The sequence below is a fragment of the Macrobrachium rosenbergii genome, chromosome 5 (genome assembly GCF_040412425.1).
Source record: "Macrobrachium rosenbergii isolate ZJJX-2024 chromosome 5, ASM4041242v1, whole genome shotgun sequence".
In the NCBI taxonomy this organism is placed as follows: Eukaryota; Metazoa; Arthropoda; class Malacostraca; order Decapoda; family Palaemonidae; genus Macrobrachium; species Macrobrachium rosenbergii.
This window is the reverse complement of record NC_089745.1, coordinates 25,559,571-25,582,339: the sequence shown is the minus strand read 5'-3', so window position 1 is coordinate 25,582,339 and position 22,769 is coordinate 25,559,571. Positions and strand designations below refer to the sequence as shown.

Here is a 22,769-nt window from a genome sequence, read left to right as displayed (position 1 = left end):
TATATATATATATATATATATATATATATATATATATATATATATATAGAACTATATAGGTAGAACTCCGTAGCTCCCGCTTTTGTCGACGGCGCTATAACTAGGCTTTTCTACAGTTTTTGGTTGCTAATTATGAATTTACCTTTCATTTTTGGCGCTCGAGCCTAATTAACCCGTAATTAAGGTAATTCTATACATTAGCTCCGCGCCTGTTTTTACATTTTCAATTGGTTTTTTTCTACACTTTTAGGGGTTCTGATACTGGCGGTGCATCTGTTTTGTTGTCGGCCAAATGGAATGTCCCTTAACCGTATTTAGTACTGGGCCGGGCAGGGGAGGTTGGTGTGAAGTTGGGTACCCATACGTTAACAAGTTATTGCATTTGCCAGATGGGGTATGAACCGTTCGAAACAGACATACCCGTGCTCTGTCTTGTTAAGATCGCGTATGGAAACCCATTGTTGGATGGACTTCTGGGGTTAATTACAGTAAAACTTTACCTAAGTTGCGCAGCCTGGTTCCCGCCAATTGTTGACCGGGTCAGGTTCCTCATACATAGGCTAAATGGACATAACCTTTTGTATAATGCTAGGTCCTGACCAAACCAGATCTTACCTACCTAACTGAACTTAGGGTGACGTGCCCTGATCTGGCAGGGGGCGGGGGGCAAACCCCCAAAACGGTCATAACCTGTCCCGGTCGGCAACTGGCAAGAATCAGGCTTCGCAACTAAAGTAATATTTTACCGGGGCGGGGTCTCTAGGGACAGGGCTCCCTGGTTAAGTAACATGGCCCACTAGGTTGCCTGGGTTAGGTTAGGTTAGTATAGTTCCTTTGGATAATGTTCATTTCTGGTGTGAACATCCCACCAAGTACTCTGTACTCTGTACCATCAAGTACTCCAGTTCTGATCGTTTTGGCCATATAGCCTATAAGTCATTTAGGCCATAACATCCAAAGCAATGTAAGACGTTATGTTTATGGTATTTACTGTCGTTGTTTTATGTTTTACATACATCCCCAAGAGGCTGGTACTAAACACAGGGCCCATTTTGCATGTAAACATGCTTACAGCTGAAACAACCCCACGTTCTGAAAGGGTCCCCAGCCATGTTGGGTAGAGATATGAGGTTAATAATAACTGACCAACAGTAAACAACACCAGCTCCTTCATCATCAACACTAAAAGTATAGGAAAAATAAATTTCCAAGGTAATAGTCCATGCAGAGCTGTTCTATAGTTTTACTGAAGTAAGGTTTTACCAAATTGCAAAATGGAGCAAACGAGTTAAATAGGACACAGGTGAAACAGTGAATATGGTGTCCAAGGAAGGTTGAGCCCTCCACAATAGTCCTAGCTCCACTCCATCAAAATATATGAGGCTATATAGGCCTAGCCCATGTGAAAACATTTTTAATAATAACCTGTTATAGTATAGCCTTATTTACTAGCTAGCACAACAAGGACACAGTATATATTTGTTCCTACACAAATGCTTGTGAACTTGACCTGGAACGGCCATTGACTTTCAAACAAGGTCATTAGCTACCGACAGTAGGAGGAAGCCCTGCCTAATCGTTGGTCTGCACTCCACTTTGCTTTCGGCTGCTGTTGTGTAAAGAAGTCTCTGCACTTCTCTGCCCACCTGCCATTCGCTTTCATTTTTGCTTCTGTGCTTGATATATTTGTTCCAACACAGAAACAAACCCACAATATCATGTGACAGGAGGTCCTTAGGCATGCATGCGCATCATGGCTATGAGTAGTAGACTTCTTTGAAGAACTCCACTAGCTACTTACAGCCTATCATGACCCATGTTCCCCCAGTTGTTTCTTAGCCACCGTGGTGTTCACACGTGCTGTTGTACATTCTGCTTATTGCAGATTCTCGCTTGTTACATTGTTGGACTTTATCTTTTTCCACTTGACTTCCCCTGAACTGATATTTTAGTGACATTTTTATCTTTTTCTACTTGACTTCCCTTGAACAGATGTTTTAGTGACAAAGTGTTGTTATTACTTCTGTGAGTTAACTTTCTGGGGGAGAGAAAATAGTTTTTCAGGTTTTCTGGATCCAAGATCATGTGTGGCCGGGGGCTATTTAAGCATCTCTGTGTTAGGCAGTGCTGCCTTCGGGTTTGTGTAGAAATGTACAGTTTCTTAGTTTTCGCCCGATATAGTGTAGTGTTGTTTTCTGTTCTGCGAAGCAGAAGTGATTTTAAGTGTTTGAAACAAGTGCGTAAACAAGTCAGAATATTACAGTTTTTACCCCCAACATGAAAGAAAATGGAAAACCTGTGTCTCATTGATGCATGGGAATCACAGAAAAGGGAGGCTTGTGGAAAGTTCTTGTCACCAGTTTTTGCCAACCTGCATTCAGTGAAGTTCGAAGTGTAGAGGACAAGAATGTTCTCAAACACTTACTTGTTGTGAATGCAAAGCGTGGCCAGTTTCTCAATAGGAAAAATTTGAAAAAAGGGGGAAGAAGAAGTCTGTGTCATCTCCCATAGAGGCGACCCGCTCCATTACCTGCAACCTATTTCCCACTATTTTTGCTCCTTCTCCATTACTCGTCACGCCCGCTAGGAACTTTCCGTTGGTTGCTTTCCCTGAACAGGAGAATTTTCAGCAGGAGAAGAATATTCAACAGGAGATGCTGTCAGCACTGTCGAAGTTCTTCAACAAAGGAATCGAGAGTGTTAGTGCAACGGGTAGCATGGCAAAGAAAATGGAAGAGTAGGCGCGTGGGTAGGGATGTCAGTGGCCCCCTGCCTAGTCTGAAACCGGGTTCCTGTTGGATACTGACAGAAGAGAGAAAGAGTTGTCTCTACCGAGTTGGTTAGCCCAAAACCGGGGCCCAGTGGATAATGACAGAAGAGAGGGAGGGCTGCCTCTACCGAGTCAGACTCCTCCTTCGAACAGACAGCAGGATTTACGAAACGACGTCACACAGATTCTTCCCCTGATTAGAAGGATGACCAGTCACCATTCCTGTCTAAGAACATCTCCTGATCATGCTCCAGAAGCGTGACACTGCACATTGCTTCCTTGAGACACAAAGGACACGGGAAGAAGACCCATCCCTTTTGTCAAAGACACCAGTCTGTCACTTCTCGGGGCACCTCCCAGTCACATTCTAGGAGCATGATTTGGCACAGTACCTCCCTCAGAGATGGGCGGCTCGGAGAGAAGAGTCATCGGACTGGCACTCCACGTCCCACTCGGTCTGGCGTTCCCTGTCACTCTCGTTTTGGCACTCCCCATGCCACCAGTGAGGATTTGTATCAGAGCAGCGACTCCAGGGAACAGACCACAAAGCCAGAGACGTCCAGGCACGGGTTCTGTCACCATTCCTGGAGTTGGGACACGGATGAGGAACTAAGAATAAGACCACTCCAGAATAGCAGACCCTTGTCATGGGAACAGTCTTGCTCATGGGCGTGGTCCCCTTCATGTAGTAACCGTGATAGGTCTCAGTCTCAGTCCCCCTTTCACCATTCAATGAGGCCTGCAGACAGTAGGGAAAGAAGGCATTATGTTTCCTCTGACACTCCCTCACCGAGATGTTGGAACCGAGACTCTTGGTCACTGGTATGAGGAGGCGATTGGGAAAGACCCGGACCATCGAGATGGTTAAGTTGTTCGGCATTAGAATCAGAATTAGGCCAATTAGCACATGGTTTTCCAGAAGGAGTGAAGTTTGTCGACCCTTATCCGCATAATGCGGAAAATTTTGAAATACCGTACCTGGAACCTAAGAGGTAGGAAACCAAGGATTTTGCTGACTCCTCTTTAACGGAAGAGGTAACCGTTACCGCTCCAGAAGTCAAGCGGGCCATCCACCTGCCATTAACCAAGATGTTGACGTCTGCAATAAAGGGAGTAGATATTCAAATAGCAGGAGAAGGTTCCTTGGCTGCCTTCAGGTCTCAGAAACTACTGCCTCCTCCTTTGACTTGATGAGCAAAATATTATATCCCAGAAAAACCAGCCTCTCTTCCCAGGATAGTGAAGGGGAAACTGTCCAGTTGCGTTGTAACATATCACTGGACTATTTAAGTCAAATAGGCTTGAAATTCACCAGTGTACTGGTGGATTTTTAAAAAACCCTAGGAAGGACTTGAGAGCTGCCTCTTGGCTTGACAACTGTCAAGGAGCATTGCTAAAACTAATTGAAAATACACTCTCAATGATTCGTGGTTGGTAATGAAGGACTTCTTTCCTCCATCCGGGAAAGCCCTAAAGTACATGACAAAGAATACATAGTAAATTTGTGGGCTAATGTACTGTTGAAAAGAAGAGAATCTCTCCTTTTTGTAGCACAAAAGCAAATTTCATCAGACAGTTGATCGAATCTGAGAAACAGTGGTTTGTCTGATATGTCTGGGTATTTTCTTCAAGAACATCTGGATCAGTCAATTGCAGACAGGAGAGAAGATGCAAAATACATTTGTTCCTACACAAATACAAACCTGAGGTCTTTACGTGTGGAAATACCTTCAGCACAGCTGGAACCGGTTGTTTAACTTTAAACAAGGTGGTTAGGGCAGTTAATTACCAACGGTAGGGTGCGAGTCCTGCCCACCCAGTCGGTACGCACTCACTTTATTTCTTCTGCTGTTGAGAGAGAGACATGTCACCTCTGCCTGCCTGTCATTTGATGACGTTTTGGTTTTTGGTTGTTGTTCTATGTGATACATTGTGAATACTCTGTGCATATATCTGTATATACAAGTGTATTTGCATGTTTGTATTTATGATTTGTAGTTTTAAATATGCAAACCCATGACTCATCCAAGCCTAAGGAGAGGAAGCCTTGTGCTATGAGGCATTGCCCTGGCACTGCTGACAAACCTTGCAATCACTTCCTCTCCTCCTATGAGATTGATCCGGATTCGTTTTGCACCCAGTGCAGGAAGCACGAATGCAACCAGCTTAGTCCTTGTTTTGAGTGTCGTCTCTGGCTGTCAGAACAATGGATGCAGTTTTCCCGTAAGAGGAAGTATAAGATGGTTTCCCTGGCGATGTCTGAGGGCAACAAGCCCCTGGTGATGCCGAGGGTTGCCAATACCTCTGGCTCCTGCCCTCCTCCGGCTAAGCTGGCTCTCATTGTTGCTACCCCTGAGGGAGTGGTCTCCCCTTCGTCGTCGCCTTCTGCTTCGTTATGACTGCCTATTTTAATAATTCAGACACCAAAGCTCCCCTCTAAAATTGCTTATAACTGTCTATTTTAATAGTTCAATCACCAAAATTACCTTAAACTTTTTTAGATCGTTTCAAAGTCATCTTACAACATTACCCTTAAAAATATGTATGGCGTACAGCTATGTGTGAAAACTAATCAAGTTCCCCCTATACTGTATTCAGGCACACACATTTTCTTTCATACAGCACTGTTCAAGCTGTCCCGCTTTCTTTTACAGGGGAAACATTGATAACTCACAAAAGAGAGAGAGAGAGAGAGAGAGAGAGAGAGAAAAACCAAATACACATGCACATTAAAAATATTTAATATTAAGATTATGTAAATCATACTGGTACTGACATCTCGTGCTGAAGGGTGCTCTTATATAAAAGGCACTGTAAAATTTTCTTCGCTTCTCTACAATTCAGGGATATGTTTCTCCTAATAGCTTAATTTTAATTTTTCCAATGTTGTGGTTTTCATTTTACATTGGGGTCTAGTTTCATACCATGTTGACTAAGTCTTCTTGAGACAGAATAAATATCTTGGAAGTTATTGACTGTAGTGACTGAATTAGCACTCTTCATTGCTGATCAATGAACATTGCTAGCTCCCCACTTTTGGTACTTTAGTTCTGTAATCTAGTTTATTGCTAGTTTTGCATAAAGGTTTATGAATATTAATTGTGTATGCTAGTAAACATTAAGGTTTTTTAAATTTTCTGTTTTTTATAAATATAACAGTAACTGATAATATTATTGTTTCCAGCAAAGATATAGCTTATGATGCCAAGTGCCTGGGGCGATGTGAGCATTTTTTCTGTTCAAAATGTGTTGGTGCAATACAAAATGGAACATGCCCAAAATGTAAGTCTTCTGGACCTCCTTCTGAAGTCATGACAGATCCCATTGTTGCCAGCCTTGTAGTTTCAGCCAAGGACCTAAGACATCTTCTTGATCATGGAGAAACCGTGAAGTAAGTTCACTTGACTGTCCAAAATTGTTACACTCTATATATAAAATACTAAACTGATAAAGGAAATTTATATTTTAGTGATATTTTTACTTGTCACTGCTGTAGCAGCTTGTTGAATTATGTATGGAGTTTTTTTAGTAGTCTTAATAATTTGATGCATTATTCATATACTCCAGTTTATTGTATGTTACTGTTGAAATAAAAATATTTCATTTGTATCCATATATAAACAATTGTACATTATTTTACATTCGGTTGAAACTGCTGAGTTAGAGATGAGGAGACTACAGGAAGTTGTCTTTAATGATACCCGTTTGGGTAGTGTGAGATGTCAGCATCATTGGTGACAGATTATGTGAAGTACAGTTATTGTAACACTTTTGGTGTTGATTGTATGCTTGTTGGTGTCTGTGGTATAAGAATGAAAGTGTAGTGTTGCCTGCCAGTCATTTTTGTGAAGCTAGGTTTTAGGGGAAATTGTTGGATGCCTCTAGTGTTGTCAGTGAAGGTATCCTACGCTTCTCAGGTGCACTTTCCCAATTGATGTTGTGTCTTGGCATCGAAAGAATTTTTTTTATGGCTTAGGTCATTATTTCCAAATTATGACAGAATTATGAGTACATTATTCATGGAACTTGAGTGATAAGCCAAATGAAACCTTGGAAATCTGTGCACTGGCATTAAGAACAGACCTGACTCTGAAGATGAGGTCTGTCATACTGTTGCACCTTTTGTTTGAGAGGGAGAAGTAATGAACAGGCTTTGCTGGCAAGTATGCATACATACTTGGATGTGGAAGTTAATAAGTACAATAGATATAAGTACTGATTTTATGTGGTCTTAAGATTTTTATGGCATTTTTAGGCTTTGTACTCTACTTTAAGAGGGCTATTATTGGCAGATTAGGTTGTCCTCAGTTCCTTGTAGCAAACAGATTGCTAATTTGCTTATTCTCCAGAAAATATTGTTTTCTATCAGGAAAGGGAATATACATGTATACGGGTTAGTACTGGATCCATGCTTACCTTTGATCTTGTTTGTATCAACAATGGAGGAACTTGTTTTGAGTTCTTGTTTTTAGATGATATTTGTGATTGGTAAATACACATGGTTTCCAGTCCTTATACCTACTTACTTTTCTTCCAGAAAATAATTATTTGAAATGAATCTTACCTACTGTTCAAGTTAGCTTTATCTTTGCGCCTTTTGGTGTGATTGGCATTTAAAAGAAAAAAATACTCTTGGCTAAAGGCCACCACTAACGTTCAGTTATGCCTGCACAGTCGGCCTGTGCAGGCAAATCTTCTCCAATAAAAATACAGTCTTTTTCCTCAGTCCTCCATAGCAGCCATGGTGTCAAGATACGACACTCTGGATGTAATTGACTTGCTGTGTTGAAAAACCGAATTCAGTACTCCCATGTGAATTTGTTAAAAGAGTTTAAATTTGGAATGAAGGAATAGTTCCAGGGCAAGATAATTGTGTTTATTAACTTAGTAATTGTTTTTCATTTCAAAGTTGACGTGCAGTATATAGGTCTAATATTATTTTTCTGTTTTATTAAAATGCTTGATGCAGATTTGTGTTCATTTTAAGAATGACTTTCTTATGATGTGTTACAAAGAGTGAACATCCATAGTTTACTACTGTTTCTTTGTTTCATTTGTGTGTTGATCAGTCTAATTTCATTTCAAAACTGGCTTACATGGGATGTGAACAAAGAGTAAACATACATAGTCTAATACTGTTTTGTTTTTTCATCCGAATATTTAATATTTTGTTCTCATTTTGAAAATGAGTTGCATATATGATGCATAAATCATGAATAGATGCATTATAGGCCTATTCTTGTTTTACGTTATTTTGCCATAAATAAAATTTATTCTCATTTAAAAACTAACTTGTATACAGTATATGGTTTATAACCACGAGTAAACATACATAGGCTTAATCTGTTACGATAGCCTTTGGATTTTACTTGCCCAAGCAAAGTCTTATTCATATAGATTTCAGTGAAATCAACAAGACATTCAGAAATGATGCTACCACTTTCAGCCTTCATTATACACAATTATCTTTCCTGTGGAAAAATGAAAAAAATTATAAATATATGTCACTCTGACATCCGTATCAATTATTAGAAAACAAGTAAATCCAATATATCATCAATTTAAGTATAAACACTTTTAGATTTAATAAAACTCTCTTGACTGGTACTTGATGTCTGTCCAGGGATGGAAAGCAAACTGAGCCAAAAAAGTTACATCCACCACATCAACGTTGAAGTGCGCATGCGCGGGCAGTTTGGCTGGAGGCTCATCGATTGAGATGAGCTGTTTGCTCAGGCTGCCTGCGCGGGCGAGAAAAATGGTGCAGGTTGTTCACATTAACATTTACTAATAACTGCACAGGCTAACTGTGCAGTTATAACTTCGCAGGCATAACTGAACTTTAGTGGCAGCCTTAACTCACTAGGATTGTCTTTGTATTCTCCTGTTTCCCACTAGACAGTGCTGGAATATTTACATTTTGTCATATTTCTTCATGCTGGCATGTTAAACACATGGTCATGATCAGTTTTATACTATATTTTGACGATTTCTGGCTAATTTCTCCTGTATGGTATTGTGATTGTTTTCTGTTTTTGCTTTATGCCATCTACAACAAGCAGAGATGAAAGCATTAGGCTGTACAGTATAGGAAAGAGTTTGTGAAAATTGATTGTTTGGGTTTTGCCGATAACAATGTAGACTAGGTTAGCAGCTATATTAGACTAGATACCCAGGCTCGAGTGTGGTTTTCGTGATATGTAGATCATGAGTGTTTGATGAGAGGATGTAAATTTTTGTGAAGTATCGGAAGATGTTAGAGGTGTAATTGATTAGAGGATGTAAATTTTTGTGAAGTATCACAAGATGTTAGAGGCCGATAGTTTACGTGGCAGTTAGGGCACACAGCAGCCTACTCATTTTTTTACTTTTGTTTCCTGGTGTTGTTTCTCCTTCTTCATTAGCCTACCTGATAGCCTAGTTTAATTCTTTTGCCCTCTGGGTGGTTCAGGAGAAAATAATGATAATTGACATATATTCTTGTATTAGGTATTGTCCTCAAGTGGACGGTAACCCTCCCCCCTCGTACTCAGGTTTTCTCTCTTTCGTCTGGTATTCGTCACCTTGTGACAATTATTCCTCTTTGTATAGCGGCTCGTCCTTTTCGGCCACTTACTTATCTAGGTGAGTTAGCCTGGTGTTAGTCAACTCTCGCTTTGGATACCTCTTGGATGCCTTCACAGTTATGTGATGGTGTCATGCAAGAACCCTCTTGCTTCCCCACCCTCCGTCCAGTATTTACTCCTGAATGCCATTATGTCTTTACTGAGGTGTTTCTCCATTTAGACTTACATTTTTCAACTGTGATTTGGTTGATTCTCTTTAGTATTTTAGGAGTGCATAGCTTGCTTTATTTCGTTTTCACTTCCTTTTGTCGAGGATGATTCCTTTAACTGGTCCCGTTTAGTTTACTTATACCTAAGCTCCTGTTAAAACGAATAAGAATTTACACTGATTATGGTATGCTGCATTATCATGAAGTGGAGTCTTTGGGAAATGGATTGTCAGTGGTATTAACTCTGCTTGGAACTCGAGCATTGTTTTGTGATCACAATTGTGCTTGCTGAGTAAGCCTTTTATGCTAGCTTTCGGATGCCACTACATCCTTTTCCAGTTTTGAAGCTGCTTAGAGCTGAGCTATGACTTGCATTCAGTATTTGTTTTTCATCACCATCTGTTCAACTTCCAGTCTCAAGTTCTTGGACCTAGGAAATGAAGACTCCTGGTAAGGTAATCTGGCCTAATTGTGAGGCAAAAGTACCTTTGGATGTGGTATTTAGTTCTTAGCGTTACAGCCTGATTAATATATATTTATATACTGTATATATACATACTATATATATATATGTGTGCATGTGCATCTGAGTTGATATGATGTCTGCTCAGTCTACATCACCCTCCTTTTTGTAGGTTATGTTATATAAGGCATATAGGACTAAATTCAACATAGGCTACAAAACGTTAGGGTAAGCTATCCCCTGTTAAGCACATACCATAGGCTAATATAACATAGGCCTAATGCCATAGGCTAGGCTATCATACCTAAAGATAAACACTGGCCATAGTGTCTTGATCAAAATTTTGGGACTTAAAGGGGGATATATCAGTTTATAACAGATAAATACGTAGATACATTTAAGATATGATGATAATAATAGTTATATTAGTCCTGAAGATGGTAGACTTACTTCCAGGTCTAATGGGAGGAATGTCTTATTCCTTTTACAACTCAGTTGTAAAGTAACAGGACAGTTGTGTAAAATCATATCAGATAGCCCTGCTCAACCATTAGTAACTGTTTTGGACAGTGATCTGTCATTGTCTGCTTAACCCCTTAGTGTTAAGGTCATCACCTAGATATCTCGATTCAGGAGATTAGAAATTCTTAGCACTACCTTTGAAGTCTTCCCTCTAGGGTCTTGCCCCTACAGCCTTTTTGCACTCAAGTTCCATGTAGAATTTCCAATTTGCTCTTGAGTTCTGCTTCAGTAGAGTTCTGGATTGCATTCTCAGTGGAGAAATTATAAGTAGTCCCAGTTCAAGTAGGCTGTGTAGATCCTCAGTAGGCCATGTGCAGTTTTTTCAGAAGTTTCTGGCAAAGGGTCAAGTAGCTCATTTGGTAGTGATGGTTCTCAGGGAAAGACACTTTGTACTTTTTGTTATATTTTACCCCTATCAAATTCCTATTGTCCTTCTCCCCACACTCTTCAATAGAAAAGTTCAGAGTTTGGAAGGGTAGTTGGGACATTTGTTATGCAACAAGGCCATCAAGCCTTTTCAGGGAGTCATTCAGTTTAGTCCTGGCAGCTTTTCAGAAGGGCAAGGATAAGTTCTGTATCACATGTAGAACATGTACTTCCATTTCTCAGTACTCCTTCGGTCGAAGTATAGTATTCTCCTGTGAGTTAGGTATCAGAGTACTGTAGTTCTCCCATATTTGGACGACTAGTTCGTTTCTTACCAATTTGTTTTATAATGAGAATTATGATTTATACATGTTTTATGATGAGAATTATGTTTTATGCCTAACTTTAGGAGTGGACATTTTGTTCAGCGTTGACTATCCATGCTTTTCTGACCCAGTCAGCTGCTTATCAGGAGATGAGGGTCAACTATCTCTTGTTAGAAGTTTTTACACTGTCCTCAGATGTCTCGGAGGCAGATTGAGGGGCCACTCTAAGTAACATTTGATGTCAGAAGTGGAAATGTAAACATCCTACAGCTCTTGGCAGTTTAGAATAGTCCTATCCAAGTCTCAATCCTTACATAAGACAACAAGGAGACAAATCAAGAAATTTGTTCAGGCTAGCAAAGAAACTACTTTATCCTTTGGACAGAGATCAGCAAGGTCATTCCTTTCCTCGTTTTGTCCTAGGGCAAGGTCTCCATCAGATAGTCTCCTCTTCCTCAAGTTTGCCAGAAGTTGTGGAACCTTTAGGGAGACCCAAACACTCATCTGCTTACGACTGCCTAAAACACTACACTACCATGTTACTGCCCTCCATGCCAAGATCCTCAGGCGTGGTCAGTTGATACCTTCCTCTGTTGGCTGTTTTTGAGGAAATATTCAACAAGTTGTGAACTTTGCAGATCACAAGGATGATTTTGTTAGCACATCCCTGGCCCGAAAGGGAGTGGTTCTCCTAAAGTTCTTTCCTGGTGGTAGATGTTCTTCGTCTTCTTCCATTCAGGAGGGACCTTTTCAGACAGTCTTATTCTAGAAAATTCCTTCAAGCCTCCACATATCTCATTTCACCTCGTGAGATTGTCGATTGCCTGTTATTGACTAAGGGCATTTCTAGAGCAGCCAAGGAAGCAATCCTTAAATCTAGAAGGCCCTCCACTGTTAGACTTGATTTTCAATAACAGTGATTATTTTTCTATCTTGGTGCTTGTCTTGAGTGATATCCAGCACTTGTTCCACTAGGTGTCTTGATTTAAGCTCTACCAGTACAGTCGACCCCCGGTATTAGTGGGGATAGGGACCACAACCACCCGTGAAAAGCTAAAATCCGCAAATACTTGACGCCCCCTCTAAAAGTGCTTATACTTGCTTATTTTATCAGTTCAAACACCAAAGTCCCCTAAAAATGCTTTTAACTACCTATTTTAATAGCTCAAACACCAAATATACCTTAAACTATCATCCTAAAACATTTTAATATGCTGTAATTTCAAAGTCATCTAACACATTTCAGTGAAATCGTGATTATAGTTTCCCATGCAAAAATTAAGACCGTAACCTAACACCAGCACTTTATCCATTCTTAAAAGTCTTTTAGAAATTTTCTTGACCAAATCAAAGTTCCTGCTTTTTTTTTATCTACCCAATGTATCGAAAATGGCAATGAGTCTATGCTCGTGTAGATGTGAACTGCGGCATGCACATACCTTCATGTAACCTTCAATCCCTTTAAAAACGTTTACTAAGCTGGTGCCTCCGTATTTCTCTGTCAGTTCTCTTCTGATGTTTCTGCTCTTCATCCTTAATTCCTCCAATTCGATCTTTTTTTTCCTTATGTCTTCCTTCAAGATCTATTCTACAAAAACAGAAAACGGATGTTCATCAATGTCTCTCTCGTATCTTATCCAGAGATTTTGGTGCCACACAGTCTGCTATGCATTCTTAAGGAACTGGATTCTGTTGTTTGTCACTGCTATCCTTCTTCTCATGTATATACTTATATACATATACATGTATATACATATAAGTATGTACAGTAAACCCCCCATATTCGCGTTCTCACGATTCGCGGACTCACGCATTCGCGGGTTTCTCTATGGAACATATCTACCCATTATTTGCAGAAAATTCGCCCATTCACGGTATTTTTCACTGTGAAATATTCACTAATTACTGTATTTTCAGATAATTTTCATGAATAAATGAGCTTTTTGTGATAAAACTATTAAAATACTCAGGTATAAGCATTTTTACAGGGTTTTTCTTGTGTTTAAACTATCAATATGGGCAGTTCTAAGTGTTTTTAGAGGGGTTTTATGTATTCGCGGATTTTAGCTATTCACGGGGGGCTGTGGTACCCATCCCCAGCGAATACGGGGTGTTCACTGTACAATACATATACTTATTTGTATATACATATATGTATATATGTGTATATATATATATATAAATATATATATGTATATATGTACAGGCAGTCCCTGATTATCGTCAAGGTTATGTTCCTGATGGTGTGACAATAACCGAAAATCGGCGATAATAGCGCTGAAATCCCTGCTTATCAGCGCCAATAACTGGGAATCAGCACTGTTGTTAATTGGGGATCAGCGCCAGTAACAGGAGATGGGAGCCGATAAGCAGAGATCGGCGCTGAAAATCCCCTTTATCATTGTTGCTAAACAAGCGTCACAAAACTGGATGCGATAACCAGGGCCACCGATAACCAGGGACTGCCTCTGTGTATATATATATATATATATATATATATATATATATATATATATATATATATATATATATATATATATATATATATATATATATATATATATATATATATATATATATATATGTGTGTGTGTGTATATATATATTATATATATTGTATATGTTATATATATATATATATATATATATATATATATATATATATATATATATATATATATATATATATATATATATATATATATATATATATATATATATATATATATATATATATATATATATATATATATATATATATATATATATATATATATATATATATATATATATATATATTATATATATATATATATATATATATATATATATATATATATTATATATATAATATATATATATATATATATATATATAATATATATATGTTGTATATTGTTGTATATAATATATAATATATATGTTGTATATTTTTATATATATATATATATATATATATATATATATATATATATATATATATATATATAATATATCTAGTCAACCCCCACTTATATGTGGTTCATTTGCCCTTCACCTATTCTTGGATTTTTCTGTGAAAACGATTCTCCAAATTATTCGTGGTAAATTTGCCTATTCGCAAAAATTTTTCCTGACAATATTCACTAATTACTGTATTTTCATGTTATTTTCGTGACTAAATACATTTTTATATTAAAAAATTATTTACTAATTTTCAGATATTAATATTAATGTAAACACTGCAAAATATCAATAAAATGCCAAAGTAAAATCCCTCAATATTGATCTATTAACATCGTAATATGTACTGTATACAAAAAATTGTCCTGACATTTGTAATTGCTTTACCGATGTAAACATAACTCAGCTCTCTCTCTCTCTCTCTCTCTCTCTCCATGAGGACATGCTATTTGTTGGAAGTAGCCAATCACACAACTTGTAGCTTGGATGCTTGTCACTAGTGTATGAGTTGTATTTTTGTTTCTCTCTCTCTCTCTCTCTCTCTCTCTCTCTCTCTCTCTCTCTCTCTCTCTCTCTCTCTCTCTCTCTCTCTCTCTCACCGAGATAAGAGATAGGGAGGGGTTTTTTATGCATATGTAACATGTATGTTTATTTGTTTTGTGTAGTTATATAGATAAATGTGATTTACTTTGTCTTTCATTTTGTTCATGACACTTACCTGCCAGATATATATATAGCTGTATTTCTCCGAAATCTGACAGAATTTCAAAACTCGCGGCTGCACGAGTGTGGCCAGGTGGTTAGTACTCATTCCCGCGCTGGGAGGCGGAATCGGGAACCATTCCCATTTTCTATTCAGATTTTCTCTGTCGCCGGTACACAGTACATCCCCTCTGGATTTCGTTAACTTGCTTATTCCCACTTAAGTATTCTCTTGACTTTTGGTTTTGATTCTTGGACTGTGGATTGGCACAGGCTTTTTCTGGACTGTTGTGGATTTTGCTTATGACCTCTCTTTAAATATGTCTGGTTCTAGTTCTGCTAGTTTCCGTGTATGTTGCATGAGTGATTGTAAGGTGAGGCTACCGAAAGCCGGTAGACCCTCACTCGGTTTGTTTGAGTGTAGGGGGCATGTTTGTCTTATAGATGATCGATGTAAGGAGTGTGAACCTTTATCGGATGCGAGCTGGAAGTCTTATGATTCGTATGTTCGCAAGTTGGGCGTGACAGGGTTAGGAGGTCTTCCTCCAGGAGTGTGTGCAAGAGTCAGGTTATTTCCTCTCCTGATAATCCTAATGTAGTTGATGTTGCACCTGTCCCTGTGGTTTTGCCTTCGGGCCCTGATGTTGTGTCTGTGGAGGGTTCGGCCTTGGCGCAGATCATGAGTTTTATCCGTGCGCTCGAAAACAAAGTGACATCTCTCCAAAGTGCTGTGAAGTGTAGTGCTCCCCCCAGTGTTGTGGAGGGGGCGTCAGATCGGCCCCATAATGCTTCTAGGCCTGGACCGCTGTCAGACTCCCAGGACTCAGGGAGAAGGCATGTCGAAAGCCGCAAGAAGGTTACGGGGGCTTCCCACCGATCTGACGTCCCTTCGGCAGGTCCTGTTGTCGCTTCCCAGGCTGCCAGAGATCGTGCTTAGCGCGCGCATTCTCAGGACTGCTTTTAGATCCTCCGAGGCGTCCTCTCCTCACAAGGGGTGGAATTCTCGTAAGGACTCTCGTCCTCTCAAGAGGAGCTGTGTTCAAGAGGGCGGCTTCTCGTCAGTCTTCTTCGTCGGCTAGTTATTTTGAAGCTTTTCCACCGCAGAAGAGGACTAGGATTTCGTCTGATGAGGATGTTTGGGCGCCCCAGTCGCTCTAAGGAGAGAACCTTTCTTGCTCCTGTGAGGAAGAAGAAGGGCGTCCCCTCGCCCATCGTCTTCCCATAGGATTGTCTCTCCTCCCAGACATGATTCTTCTCCATCTAAGAAGATTTTGTTGGAGATGCAGCGGCAGTTGTCTTCTCTTATTGCAGAGAAGGACTCTGCTCCTCGTCGTCGCAAGGACTTGACTTTGCCTGTCAAAAGATCAAGGAAGTCTCCTTCTCCTGCTCCGCTTTCTTCGTCTCCTTCGCCTGTGTCGTCGCCTTGTCGCCCTGTTAGCTCTCTTGTTCCTCGTCGTGGCGCTCGTCAACATGACGCCCGCAAGCTTCTTCCCGGACGCTTCGGTAGCTCGCTCTTCAGGGCGCTTCTGTGCAGGACGCTCGACAGGACGCTCTTCGGTTTTGGGCGTGACGCCAGTGTCGACGCTCTTCAGGACGCTCTCAGGGGCGCTCCTCAGGGCGTCCCTTCGTTGCTCTTCAGGGCGTTCACGGAGCATTCTCTTTCGTCTGAGAAAAGAAGATCTCTTCTTCGTATCGGACCTCAAGGCCTTCGTTCCCCTAAAGTGTTGGGTGACTCGGTTGCTTCTCCGGCTGTGGCGGGAGAGGTTTCTGGCGATTCGGATCCTGCTGACGTCGAGCCCTCGTCTGCTTCCTCTACTTCCGATTATCAAGTTTTGACCGGCTTGCTTAAAGACTTGTTCGGGGACAAGTTTAAACCTTCGGCTCCTCTCTCTCCTCCTTCTCAGTTAGCTTCTTCCAAAGCTAGGAGAGCGCCGGGGTTTTTGAAGATGACTTCTTCGTTGGTGACCAAGAGGGCTTTCAAGAAAGTCAACGTGTGGATGGAGGAACGGAAGTCCCATGGCAAGACCTCTTTCGCTGTGCCTCCGTCTAAGCTTTCAGGCAAGGCTGGTATGTGGTATGAGACGGGAGAAGATCTCAGCCCTAGAGTTCCTTCCTCTTCTCAAGGGGATTTCACCAGTCTTGTCGATGCGCTTCCAGAAGGTCACATCTGCCTACTGCTAAGGTTTCTTGGACCTTGTCAGAGACAGATCATCATCTCAAAGGTCTCTTCCGCACCATGGAGGTGTTTAATTTTTGGACTGGTGCTTGGGGCCTTAGATCTTAAGCTTGAAGCTCGGATTCAATTACCCTGGGGGAGCTCTCAAGCGTCCTTAACTGTATGGACAAGGCAGTTAGGGATGGATCTGAAGAACTGGCGTCTCTCACTTTGGTACAGGGCTCTTAAAGAAGAGGGCCTTGTTTTTGCGACTTCACAGCTAAGTCTGTCTCTCCTTCACAAAGGGCAGAGTTATTGTTTGCCCCTTTGTCTAACCATCTGTTCCCCAGTCTTTGATTCGGGACATCTCCACTCCAGTCTTAAGGAGAAGGCCACGCAAGATCTGTTGGCTCATTCTTCTAGACGTCCTCCAGCTCCTTCTTCTTCTTCTGCTTCAGTTTTGTCCTCCAGGAAGAAGAAGCCCTTTCGTGGAGGAACTTCTTCCTCTAGATCGTCTCCCGCGAGGAAGAGGTTTCACCAGAGGAGCGGCCCCTCTAAACCTAGGGAAAAAAGTGACTCCTTTCACCTCCAGACACCTGTAGGAGCCAGGCTTCTTTATTTTGCGGGAGCCTGGAGAGCGAAAGGGCGGACTCTGGTCACTAACTGTTATAGAGAAGGGTTACAAGATCCCCTTTCTCATGTTTCCACCCCTTTGCATCGTCGCCCAGGATCTGTCGCCCTCTTACCACCGAGAGAAGCAACAGATTCTTTTGGACCTCCTGGAGCAGTTGTTAGAGAAGAGAGCCGTGGAACAAGTTCTGAAGTTGGATTCTCCGGGGTTCTACAACAGGCTTTTCTTAGTCCCGAAACAGTCGGGAGAGTGGAGACCGGTCTTAGATGTAAGCGTCTTGAATCGCTTTATTTCAAGGAAAGATTCAAGATGGAAACGCCCCAGTCGGTTCTAGGGCTTTAAGACCAGGGGACTGGATGGTCTCTCTGGACTTACAGGATGCGTACTTCCATGTTCCCATTCATCCTCAATCAAGGAAGTACCTGAGATTTGTGCTGGGGGGACGAGTCTTCCAGTTCAGGGCTCTCTGCTTCGGTTTGTGCACCGCTCCCATGATCTTCACGGTGATCATGAAAAACGTTGCGAGGTGGCTTCACCTGGCGGGTGTTCGTGTGTCGTTCTACCTGGACGATTGGCTCATACGAGCCTCTTCTCGGGAGAAGTGTCTGGAGGACCTGACTTTGACTTGAATTTGTGAAGTCCCTGGGACTTCTTGTGAACAAGAAAAGTCCCATCTGATCCCGACTCAGTCCATCGTCTATCTGGGGATTCAGATGGATTCAGTGGCTTTCGAGCTTTTCCATCCCGAGAACGGCAACTGCTTTGCTTAAGAAAAGTTTCGTCCTTTCTAGGGAAAGAAACATGCTCGGTGAGGGAATGGATGAGTTTGCTGGGGACCATTTCCTCGCTGGAGAAGTTTGTTTCCCTGGGGAGGCTCCATCTCAGACCACTCCAGTTTTTCTTGGCGGAGAACTGGAGGGAAAGGAGAATCTGGAAGAGATTTTGAAGATATCTCCTTTTATCAAGGATCATCTGAAGTGGTGGTTCGACCCCTTAAAAGCTTGCAGAAGGGTTTCTCTTCGTCTTCAGAGCCCCGACCTAGTGTTGTTTTCCGGCGCGTCCAGGGAAGGATGGGGAGCAACACTAGGAGGGGAGGAAGTGTCAGGCACCTGGAGAGGGGAACAGGTGTCCTGGCACATAAATCTCAAGGAATTGGGTGCTATCTTTCTGGCTCTTCAATTCTTGAAGCCCAAGTTGCAGGCAGAATTGTCCAAGTCAATTCGGACAATACCACAGCTCTAGCGTGCCTCAAAAACAGGGGTACTCGATCTCGTTCCCTGTTCATCCTAGCGAGGAGATCCTGCTCTGGACTGATGCTTGAAGGGTCACTATTCTCCACGAGGTTCATTGCGGGGAGTGGAGAATATCCGAGCAGACCTTCTCAGTCGGCAAAATCAGCTGCTACCGACAGAGTGGACTCTTCACAAGAGGTATGTTTAGAGTTGTGGAGAATATGGGGACGTCCTCTAGTGGACCTCTTTGCAACGTCCAGGACGGCAAGACTCCCCCTTTATTGCTCTCCTGTCCTAGACCCAGGAGCGTTAGCCATAGGCGCCCTCCTCTGGGACTGGAAAGGCCTCGACCTTTACGCTTTCCCTCCTTCAAGATCCTGGGAGAAGTGATAAGGAAGTTTGCAACGTCAGAAGGAGCAAGGATGACTTTAATAGCCCCCTTCTGGCCAGCAGCGGATTGGTTCCCAGAGACCCTGGCCTTCCTAGTGGACTTTCCAAGAACGCTTCCATTGAGGGTGGACCTTCTCAAGCAGCCGCATTTTCGAAAGGTTCCACAAAAACCTCTCGCTCTGAGTCTGACTGCGTTCAGACTATCACAAAGTTGGCCAGAGCAAGAGGCTTTTCGAGAGCTGTGGCAAAGGCCATCGCCAATGCCAGGAGACCTTCTTCAATGCGGTCTACCAGTACAAGTGGTCTGTTTTTAGGAGATGGTGCAGGAGTAAAGGAGTTTCCTCGACCACGACCTCTGTACCACAAATAGCTGACTTCCTTTTTATCTTAGGCATAAGAATAAACTGGCAGTCTCGACTATTAAGGGTTATAGAAGTATGTTATCGGCAGTTTTTAGGCACAGAGGCCTGAACTTGTGCGACAACAAGGATCTTCACGATCTACTGAGATCCTTTGAGACTGTCAAAATTCCTCAACTCAGGACACCTTCTTGGAATCTGGATGTTGTCCTGAAGTTTCTTATGTCTAGTACTTTTGAACCTCTGTCTTGGCTTCCCTCAAGAACGTGGATTTGAGAAAGCTGTCTTCCTAACGGCTCTGGCGACAGCTAAGAGGATTAGTGAAGTGCAAGCAATTAGGCTTACATATTGGCTTTAGGGGTCCTAATGCTGTATGCTCCTAAATCCTTTGTTCTTAGCCAAGAACGAAAATCCTTCAAACCCTTGGCCCAAGTCTTTTGAGATCAAAGGTTTGTGGAGATGCTTGGGCAAGAACCAGAAAGAGTCCTGTGTCCTGTCAGGGCTCTTAGTGCAGCAGATTGCTGTAAAAATCGTTCAGATAGTGAAACAAGCATGAAATTTGGCACAAACATTCCTAAGACTCGCTCTCTTAGAAAAGGCGCTGGCCACCTGAAAATCCAAGATGGCGGCTATTTTTTCAAAATGGCCGCCATCTATGTTGAGATTCACTGGTTTGGGAGCATCTATTGGATGGAATATGCCAGTTTTTTTTTTTTTTAAACCTCGACTTTTAGGTTATAAAAATGTTCCATACCACACATTTTATTGAAAACCCTTACTAAATGAATTGTAACCAAGATGGCGTACAAAATGGTTGCCATAAAAGTTTTTTCTATCCACAGCGCTAGCAGACATAGAGACCAACTGTTTTTATTTAATGGTATATTCATGTGATCAGACAGTTTAACTAATATGCTATTTTCAACTGAAATAGTAATGGTATGGTCACATACAACATTGTGTCTAAGACTGTAACCATAAAAAGAAAAGAAGAGAAATACGGACTAAACGTTTTCCCCTCTATGTATAGTCTCTCAACCTACACCTTTGAAAAATTCGAGAATAAGAAGGTAGGCATAGCATGACACGTTGGATGCTCAAGCTGGATTATCTACTGAAGAGAGGCAATATTTATCTAGACTTCACATTTGCAAGTGCACAGAGCTGTGCAGGAAGACCCAGCTTGTAGCACTTGCACCTTTCCCGACAGCCTGCTTTGCATCCACATTTGGTAAGCTGTTGGCAACTCTTGGCTAAGGGCGAGTTGGTTGTCAGAGGACTTGCCATGCTTCACCAGACTTTTGCTATCCCCACTCAGCAGGGTTCTCTGGCTGTGGCTGACACTGGGTGGCCTGCCCCACACACAACCAGCCTGGTTTTCAGCACGCTTGGTGTGTTGGAGGAGAGCTCCTGGTTGGTGGAATGGCCTCATATGCCCTTTGTTTTCTGGCAAACATATCAAGTCTAGCCTCATCCACAGTGCCAGCAGTGCTGGATCTTTCATACATAAGTATGACAAACCTCTCCAGGACCTTCAGGTCACTCTCTTCCACTCTGAGAGGGTAGTGACTCAGTTTGGAGAACACAGTGGAGGCCTCTGGAAAGATGTTCCATGTCTGCCAGGCGGTCTTCTTGCCCTTGCTCCGGAAGGCTGACACTGTATCACAGCCTGTGAACGCATGGAAGAACAGCATGCCATTCACCTTCTCCTGGCCCAGAGAGTTGCACAGGTCATGCACAGCAATCCAGCGCAGGCTCTGGCCTTGGCCAAATGCCACCCATAGCTTCTCTAGCCCTAGATTGTGGAGAGTGGAGAAAGCACTGACTGCAACGACAAGAACATCTGTGTCATTTGCTTTAACCGTGATGGTCTTGGCTCCATGTTCTGTGGCATATTTGGCATGGAGAAAGATGCCTTGGGTGTCAGCTTCCTCATGAGAGCACTTTTCCAGTCCCTGAAGACTAGCCTCATGAGTGCTGAGGACAGCAGACCCTTTCGTGGCAATGACAACATTTGTGGCAGACATCTGGGCAACTTTGTCTGCCAGGAACTGGAACAACTCTGTCTTGTTGGCATCGTGTCTTAGGAAATTGCGCCAGTTGGATGGAATTGTGTTCTTGTCTGTCACCTTGCGCCTTCCTCCTTGACCACGTTGGAGCCTGGTCTCAGCTTTGAGGCTGGATGTATTGTATACATCAAATACAAGATGTGATGATGTGTACTTGCTGCTATAGGATTGTATCACAGGCAAGAAGTCGCAAAGTGCATAGCCCTCAAAGGTCTTTCCTTTCTTTGGTGGCAAGGCATGGACCAAAAAGCTGATCCATCTACAATGAGGACATCAGTCTTTGGTTCTTTGTCTTCTAGTGTAACATGACTCTCAGGACCGAGGTCAGCTGAGACTTCTGACATGTGTACAGCCTACCACCCTCACTAAGGGAAGCTGGGAATGTTTGATTCTCGTGCTGGAAGAATTCCTGCAGATCACATTCATGGCTCTGACAGGATATGAATAGCTTTGAGAAAAGCTGGCAATCCTCCTTCAGAAGTTTCTGCTTTGACTGTTCTACAGGAGCAGCTTCTTGCCTGAAGAAGTCAGTTCTGTTCTTCTTTATCGGCTCATAGAAGGAGACTGCATTGTTTGCCAAAGAGTCTGAAAACTTCTGAAATTTAGTGTCACCTCTGTCAAGGTGTGTCTGTAGAAGTTCTGCTGAGCTGGGGTGGGCAATGTCTTTGTTGTCAATGGAATACAGATCCTGGCTCTCTTCCTGAAAAGGACTTCCCAAGTGTTGCAAAGCCAATGACAGCTTGCTGACTCTCTCAAGAATGTCTTCTGCGCATGAGGTGTTTGTTCATGGTGTGTTGTCTGCTCATTAGACTCCTTACTTTGAACCTCTGTTTCGTATGCAGACACCAAGCGGATGATCTCTGGGCCAGCCACCATCCATCTTCTGAGTGCTGACGGATCTTCAGTCAGCCCAATGGCTCCGCCATCAGCCTTTATAAAGGCATTGGTCTGCTCATGAGCTTGGTCAAGAGCCATTGCTGAGAACTGGCGACTGGTCTTGTGCACAACAAAGTTGCCAGCCTTGAAATCCTTGTGCAACTCTGGTGTGAACTCTCTAGGACTAAGC

General features: G+C 42.1%; 1 protein-coding gene across 1 annotated transcript in view; it reads left to right on the top strand.

Moving 5' to 3' along the window:
- The window catches only part of LOC136838616 (BRCA1-associated RING domain protein 1-like), a 30,252-nt gene that overhangs the window by 593 nt on the left and 6,890 nt on the right, over nucleotides 1-22,769 (top strand). Inside the window, exon 2 of the mRNA XM_067103886.1 lies at nucleotides 5,955-6,161. Coding sequence (XP_066959987.1) covers nucleotides 5,955-6,161 — 207 coding nt within the window. The remainder of the gene's footprint in view (nucleotides 1-5,954; nucleotides 6,162-22,769) is intronic.